The sequence below is a fragment of the Phalacrocorax aristotelis genome, chromosome 4 (genome assembly GCF_949628215.1).
Source record: "Phalacrocorax aristotelis chromosome 4, bGulAri2.1, whole genome shotgun sequence".
Taxonomy (NCBI): domain Eukaryota; kingdom Metazoa; phylum Chordata; class Aves; order Suliformes; family Phalacrocoracidae; genus Phalacrocorax; species Phalacrocorax aristotelis.
Window position 1 is genome coordinate 71,335,209 of NC_134279.1, and position 8,261 is coordinate 71,343,469.

The window sequence follows — 8,261 nt, forward strand, 5'->3', positions numbered from 1 at the left end:
CTACTTGCTTCTTTGGCTATTCTGGCTTTCAGCAGGGTCATAACTAACTATAGTTTGCATAACAAACTGATTGTAAAGCTTGGAAGTTACAAGACTATCAAAATTGTTTAAACCAATTTGTACAATATTAAATTAAAAATCCAGAGATAGGATAAATTCTATTGGTTCTTCAATGCCATACAAGTATTAGATGGTTTTCTTGAGTCAATATTACTACAGAACAAGGGTTGAACGATTACGAAAGATGTCTGCTCTCCATTGCCTTTTATTTACAGGTCAGAATTCACAAAGGTTTCGGTTTCAGTTGTTGAGAGATTATTACTTCTGAGGAGACAAAAAATGGGCATTTATCGCACGAGTGTGTAAAAGCTGATGGACGCTTGCAGAAAATGGGTTATTTGTACTACTTCACCCACTTCTGCAATGTCAGATTCAACAAAACAGAAGGAAGTGTTTGAACCACAATTTGGATTTTTCAATCTACGCACGGCGATAAATGTGAGATTGCAAAATTCTTATCAGCATTTCATTCGTTTCGATTTAATGCACTTTCAGTAGCAATGGTTGCCAAAAAAAAATGTTATCTAATCTAAAGCATTAGAGGGCTTAACGGCTCATGTGTTTTACACTTCAGAAGAGGGCTTATGGAAGGAACAGTGATGTTGAAGGCCACTAAGCAGGAGAATTTCATCAGTTGCTTCACTTTCTCTGGGAGACCTCAACCAATTCATTTACACCTCCCAGGGGGCAAAGGAATGAGGAAAGCATGGTGCCAGAGAAAAACCATCCAGCTGTTTAATAGTTGTATGGCATTTTAAATTCTCAGTTTAAGCAGCTAAGCATCTTTCACAACACCCACCAAGGCAGGCCGCAGTGTACGCCCATGCAGCTTATAACCAATCTTGGATACCAATGCAATAGTGCCAGGCTCCTTCCCTTCCACAGGAGCATGGAACAATGCTTCGTGTTCATAGGGATCAAACTTGGCCCCGACAGGATTCAGTCTGAGCAGGCCATGTTTTTTAAACACTTTTTGAATCTGTACTTCTGTCATAACAAGGCCTTCGTATAAACTCTTCAAGTGAGGATTTTCATCCTTAATTTCTTCTTTTGGAACACTCTCTGTTGCTTTCTCCAAAATGTCTGCAACTTCTAGTAAGTCCTTACAGAAGCTCTGGATCCCTAAAAAGAAAGAAGGGAATGGGATTACACCACTGAGGGAAACAAGCATTAAAAAAAACCCCACAACCCCAAAACCTACAGCTATAATCTGTACTCTCTTAGATTTTTTAGATGTGATACCGTAGACATTTGGGGTACAGTGTCCTTCCCAATTTTATGTGATGATACAGAACTATTACAGATACCTTGAAATCCACACCACCTCCTGTAGTTCTACAGAAAAAGTGTTTCAACTTAATACTTAGAAGAGCTAAAGCTATGCTGATGGCCTGACATTAACAGTTAAAATTCTAACTGAAGTCACAAAACCTTCAGATGGCTTAATGTAATTTCCTCACGTCTCTCTCATCCTGGGATTCACCTGAAGTTCAAAATATTATGTTGCCCTATTCCTACCTTTTTAATCTGATGTGCTAAAATGTTTGCAGAAGAGAAAGTGTGTACTCAGACAGATGAGGAGTCCAAGAGATGAACAGGGATTCCTCCTTGAATGAAAAGAACTCACACCTCTCCCTCCCACTACAAACCACTTTTACAGAGTCAGAAGCTGTTCCGTGGAAAGACCAAGCAATTCCTAAGCTAATGACAGTCTGTGTCCTGAAGCTATTCTTTGTCTCACACTAAAAGAATCTGGACTAATGTCACTTAAGGCAAACTGTCTCTAGAAATAATGAAACATCAAAACAATTCAGTAGAGTAACACATTTCTACATAGAGGTAAGCCAACGACAAACCTTACTGCATGTTGGTACATACAAAGCCTTGTTCTTTTTTTTTTTTTTTTCAGGAACAGACAGCCTTTTTAATTCTAGCTCAGCTTTTAGAGTTTTTTTTTCCCTTAACAAGGAGCATTATCAGAGGACAAGTCTTCAGTTTAAACAAAAACAACCCAAACAACAGAAACACCTTGCAAGACCTATAGGGATCAGCTAGTTCTCAGGAAAGGGTCTACTTTAACAACTGCACAACTCCTTAGAGACTCGAGCTTTTTATGTAACAGTAACTAACACTGTCCAAGTAGTTCCAAAAATATGAACAAATTAATCAATGTTTTAAATTAAAACTAAAACTGTGGTGGTTGGGGCTAAAGTGTCCAAAACATAGATTAACCAGTTGTCTAGTGATCAGGATCAAACCAAATACCCAAACTCTTCAGAAGGTGGTTTGTTGTGGTTTGGGTTTCTTTTTGGTGTAAGTTATCTCTGCAGATATCTGTGGCTGCATCTCTGTGAACTTATGCAAGTCTCAGAAATTAGTTTCTCTTCCTTCAGCAGAAAAAGCAGTCATATACAAATGATAAAACTTACAATCATGCAGATTATCTATAATTTAGTTTTCATGAGAAATTTTATTTGAGTCTTTATTTCTATTGTAGCATCTCTGAGCTCAGATATGACTTAAAGCCCTCCTGCACTAAGTAGCCTATTAGTGAAACAATGCTTATTGAAAAGCAATTTCAGGATGAAGCATTCAAACATCCATGAAAATGGTGCAAGAATACTATGTAACTGAGAAATGCTTTTTCTTACAGTACACATTACCTGAAGACCCTGCATTCAGAAATTAAAACTTCTGTATTCAGAATCAAACTACACAGCTGTGTACAGCATGTGGCAAAACAGGCCAGGTAGTTTTTCAGCCCAGAGTGACAGTCAAACACTAAGATGATTCAGCACTCTTCTGTTGCAGTATTTGCATACAATTTCTATTTTACAGATTTGTGTTTGACCTGTCAAAAAGCTAAATCAGATGGCAGTAGCCTGGCTCTTGAAGAAAGATGTGTTTCTAGCACTCCTTGTAGCCAGTGATTGTGCATTCCCATCACTGAAAAGTATCCACCCATCTAAATATCTCTGTTTGAAAGCTATGGCCTTCAACAGAACAGAAAAGTTATTAAAATACAAAAGGCTAAAAAACCCAAACAGAAACCCAAAAAAGAACCAAACCCAGAACACACAGCAAGAACAAATAACCCAGACCAGAAGGAACGCTAGTATTCCCTGCTCTTGCTTCAGTTTTTTGAAGTCAGTTATGAGAGCAAAGTGCATAAAAAAATAAAAGGCAAACTTCAGGCTGCAAACCTTACTGAAAAAAAAAATCTACCAGTGCAGTACATATTATAGGAAACCAGATACCAAATTTAAAGAAAATGTGAAGTTGTTGACTTTAGCAGTTTCAGTCTTGCCCTTGTCTAGCGAGATGATTACAATTCTGAAGCAATGTGAGGAACCGTTTAAACCTCTCTACCTCAAATACAGTTTTTAACCAAGTAGCCCAAATCATTGGGAAGTATGACTTGTCAAATTGTGGGCCAGTGAGCAAAATTTTCCAGGCTTTGCATTTCCTGGGTCTTGTGAGGATACACGAAAGGAGCCTCCACTGACCGTACAACTTTGCCTCTTCTACCAGCTTCTGGCTTCTTTGCCTCATGTTTTCTGCATCTGCCAGGGCACGCTTGTACTTGTCCTAAAGAAGAAAAAAACCATAACAGAAGAGATTTCATTCCTGGTGGTTCGGTAGTTGACAATAAATCAAGAGAGCATAGTCAGTATAAAACAGCATTTTAAACAGTCACATGATCTAAACCTACCATCTAAAGAGCAATCTGAAGACAACATACCATTTATCACAGCATCCTTCCTACCACGGCAGATGTTTGCTTCACTTTAGAGCAGACTGAAGTCAGGGAAAGGAGGTAAGATGCGTTTCCAGACTCACAGTTATGTCAACAAATCAGCTGGAAGAACTTTTTAACTCTATGGATATATCAAGTTTTATGAATCTGCTTTTTCTGATGAGTGTTCACAGAAAGCCTTCATCAGTCATAAGGTGTTCTGACACTATGGTAAAGAAGAATCAACCCAGCCATGACTTTCAGACTCTCTCTTCCCTCTCCATGCATACCACAAAGCATCCTCCAGTTTTTTTCAAACTTTACAAACTATGAAGTCCTCTGTTGTTCAGGTTAAGTTTTGGTCTATTCCTAGCAATGTGACCATCTAGCAGCAGATGTACTAAGAATGAAATTCAGTAAACTTAGGCCCTTCAGGCTGAGTGCTTCATCACCTAACCCACAACTCCACGTTGGACTTCCACCCCAGATATACTTGACCCTTACATGCTAGTGAACAATCTCAAAACAGAATAAAAATAGTCAATGAGCTGACTGAAGAGCCGCTTTAGGTAGCCAATAGCAAATGCTGTCAACAGAGATGTTAAATGACATCTCAGCTTTGTCCTTCAGTGCTTTGGGAAGTGCAACAGCAAGGAAACTCTATAGAGCTTCTATAGAAGGTTCTGGGCTACCTCCCAAAGTCTCAAACACACTAGAAAGACATTTTATGTAAAACACTCATCCAGAAAAGCAACACCTTTGTTTAATCCATGCTGTCACCTCTCACGGCATCCTTCACCCTCTGGTGAAGTCACACATGGGAGAGAATGCAAGATACACTAGGCCAGACAGAGGGAATGTGACGGAGCAGCCTGTTGGGCTCTCTAACAGAGGAGGTTTGAAACATCCACTCCCTAAGTATGTAATAAGTACACTATTATATAAAAATTAGGCATCATTAACCCTGACCTTTGGAAAGTCAGCCACTGTTTTCAGAAAGCCTACTCTTCGCACACACAAATACATCAAAGACACCTTCAAACCCTTCCATGGGCTTCCAAAAATTATTTCTCTACTGAGCAAAACCTAAGTGAACCGAAGGCAGTGACACTCAGGAACGAATTTTCAGGATGGACAAGGTCCAATTCCATTGAGAAATTGGAAATAAACTATCCAAAATCTTAATTTTGGACCAGGGATGCATCTCAGGTCTTACAGTACACCTACGCTTAAGTTTAAAGAAATGATCCAATTGCAGGTTTTTATTCAATAATGAAGCAAACCACAGTCACACACTATATCCAGACTGTGCACTGAGAACCCATAACGAACACTCTTAGGTATGCAGTTTGTAAGGCGTGCAACCTGATGCAAGGACACTTACAGTAACTTCTTTTAGCTGTTCTTCCAGTTTGGCCTTTTCTTCAGTTAACATCTTTCCAGCAGAGCTGAGTTCAACCTTCTGCTCATTTTGGCTCTGGCTCTGGTCCTCTTCCAAGTTCTGGCCAGTGTTTTTCTGTTGCGTGGCTACACAAAGCAGTCGTGGAGAAGTCCTAAGGCAGAAACACGTGGACAATATTAATCAGTTGCCTTACTTTGTAAGATATTAGCATTTTCTGGATGTACTGCACACTTTGGCATGTCGACGTCTACAAAATTCTCACATTAAAGCACAAAGTAATACAACAATTCTAGGTCTGTGAAAACTACTTGCAGAACCTTTTGTCAACTAACTGATCTTAGCCCGCCTAAACTGTTGCAAAAAGTAACTTTACTGCAAGATAACAACCACGAGGCATCAGTAAGTGTTCGTTATATTCAGTTTGTAAAGTTGCAGTGCTTTTAAGGGGAATATGAGCTCGTTTGCAGCACAGGACTTTATCAGGAAGCAAATCCAGCTTACGTGATGCAATCAATCTGTAACAGTCTCCCAAAAAACACACCGACGAGAACAGCCGTTCGCCGCCGATTGCTAGAGAGCAACGGGAAGGCGCCTTCTGTGTCACTGCTGTGCCTCACTGCTATATCGCAAACACCACGCCAGGAAGGACCCCGCCTCCATGAAGATGGCTGTTTACCCCTTCCTAAGGTTTCTTAGGCTGAAGGAGCTGAGCTGCCTGAGCAAACCGGTTCGCGGACGAGGCGGAATGACACTCCGTGCCGCAATGACAGAGGCCTCGGAGCCCTGCACGCCACACCGAAACCTCGGCCCGGGAGGGCCCCGCAAGCCCTCCCCGGGGCAGGGCGGGAGGAGCAGTCAGGCAAGACCGGAACGGCTCAACAACGCGCCCCGGTTGTGGGAAGGGGCTCCCCGGCGCAAAGCCGAGGCCGGGGCTCGGATGGCGACGGACCCCAGCGCGGCGGGGCTGGGCCCGCTCTCTTCCCGGCCCGGCCCGGCCGGGCAATGGCGAGGCGGTGAGTGTGGAGTCGGGCGCGGACCCGTCCCGACGCTCCCGACCCAGGCGGGGCTGCGCGGCACAACACTCCCCTCACCTCACCTCAGGGAGAAGCTCACCAGCGGGTACCACGGTCGCAGCGCACCCCGCACGCACCGCGCCACCGCCGCCATAGCGCCTTCCTGCCCACCCACCACCTCGGCCCGCCCCTCCGGGCCTCCCCGAGACCGCCGCCAATCAGCCAGCGGGCAGGTTAAGAGTGACGCGGCCAAAGGCCAATCCGCAAGGTGGATGCACGCCTCAGGCCAAACAGGTGAGGCGGGAGGTGGAGCCCGAGGCTCTTCCGGGGCGGTGCGGAGAGCTTCTGGCGGAAAGGGACGCGCGGGGGGGCGTGGCTGCGGGCGAGGCGAGGGGACGGGGCTCGCGCCGCCAGGGCCGTTTTGTTGTGTGAGGGAGGCGCTTGGTGGTGGGTGGGGGTCCTCGGGGCCTCTCCGCGGGGTGTCGCGGCGTCATCTCGGGGCCGGAGCCTGCGGCAGTCAGCAGGCTGCTAGCCGGGGTCTGGAGTCGGTATTTTCTTGTCAAAACCGGTCAGTGCAAGCTGGAGGCAGTTTGGTAGCTCCAGTTGGTCCTAATGACCCACATCTTTCCTGTGTGAGTTGTGACTGAAAACGTTTGAAAATTGCAGCTCTTTTTTTTTTAAACTGCCGAATAACCCTGTTGCCAGCAATACCTTGTGGCATCTACCAATAGTTTTGTCTGCAAACCTCCATGTAGAGCTTTTTATCATGTGTGCCTATACACGCTCACTGTAACTGCTGTATGCACTCTTGGTGGATAAGCATGATCTAAAATCTTGAGCTTTCATTAAAAAGGATAATGTTGCTACTCCACCGTTTCCGAATTTGGCCACCTGCTTGCGCAACATGTTTGTGCCAGTGTCCCGTGTAACTGGAGGCTACAGAAACCCCGCTTGGTGATACTTGGACAACGTCTCAACTTCAGCAGTGGCATCAACTAGTTTGTCATTATCCTGTTGAAAGGGGAAAAAACCCCAAGGTCACGTGTTTATTGCACAGTCCCACACTGAGTGCTAGCCTGGACACCAGTTGTTAACCTGATTTTTTCATGCATTTGTGCACTTTCCAGATGAAATCTGAAGGATAGAGAGGATGCAGATTCCATAATGTAAATTCAGTAAATGTTATATTCAAGCGTAAAATTAAAGTATTACTAACTTCAGTTACAACAAAGAAGGTGCAGAAGATGTTTCTGGCTCACCGCATGAGAATCCTGCAGAAGTTAGGACCTTGCTAAGTTAAATCAAACTTTGGCAGAGTGCACTAGGTTTTCAGCATGGCCTTTATTTGGCAGGTTTGCTTGTCTATGATGTGTTGCTTAACAGTTTCTGCAGAAAGCAGAAGAAATAGTATAACAAGGCCAGTGGCCTCATACTGTGAGAACTGTTAGATCCCAAGGAGTCTTGCTGTCTCTTAGAGTTACCTGGATGTGGATTTCTCCTCCTGTGAGAAGGTTTGGAAGAGCTAGAACCCTACCAATAAACACTCTTGGGTGACAACAAGCAACAGCGCTAAAATAAGAACCAAATGGTTTTGCAATCTGCGGTGGTGATGTTCTGGTGATTGCTGTTTTGTGATGTGACACTGGCACAGTCCAGTGGCTTGCCTGAACAGAGCACAGCAAACAGAAAAGGTGTATGCCGTGTGCTCTCCATACATGGAGTGGCTGTAGTGCTGTTAGTATCTGCTTTCTGAAATGTAGACAAGCCACAAATTCCAAGCTTCATCCTCAGAAATACTGGAAGAAGTAGTTGAGGAAATCTGTTAAAGATGCTGATAATGCTGAGCAAGGATCAGAGAGAACAAGGAGAAGAATAGGAATAGCCATAAAGGACGATACCTACAGAAAACCACGAAGTAATGAGACAGAGAAGGTAAGTGGATCTTTAGGTCTGATGTTTGTAAAATGTTTCCTGGGAAGATTATTGGCTCCTCACAAAACCTAGACAAGCAGTCTGCCTGTCTCATCTTTCCTGCCTGTTGTTTTTCCTT

General features: G+C 43.8%; 1 protein-coding gene across 1 annotated transcript; it reads right to left on the bottom strand.

The window, feature by feature from the left end:
* Positions 1-770: 770 nt before the first annotated feature.
* GRPEL1 (GrpE like 1, mitochondrial) lies at positions 771-6,494 on the bottom strand. Its single transcript, XM_075091934.1, has 4 exons — positions 6,295-6,494; positions 5,181-5,349; positions 3,567-3,648; positions 771-1,182 (listed from the first exon to the last, which is right to left on the bottom strand). The coding sequence occupies exons 1-4, from the start codon at positions 6,363-6,365 to the stop codon at positions 836-838; spliced, it is 669 nt and encodes a 222-aa protein (XP_074948035.1). The 5' UTR covers positions 6,366-6,494; the 3' UTR covers positions 771-835.
* Positions 6,495-8,261: the final 1,767 nt, after the last annotated feature.

What these genes read in the sequence shown, in the direction of transcription:
- GRPEL1 (XM_075091934.1), bottom strand. Translation starts at nt 6,365, where the DNA reads ATGGCGGCGGTGGCGCGGTGCGTGCGGGGTGCGCTGCGACCGTGGTAC. An exon ending in CTGGTGAGCTTCTCCCTGAG is followed by an intron (nt 5,350 to 6,294) that starts GTGAGGTGAGGG and finishes TTTCTGCCTTAG; the next exon opens with GACTTCTCCACGACTGCTTT. An exon ending in AGAAGAGGCAAAGTTGTACG is followed by an intron (nt 1,183 to 3,566) that starts GTCAGTGGAGGC and finishes CTTTCTTTTTAG; the next exon opens with GGATCCAGAGCTTCTGTAAG.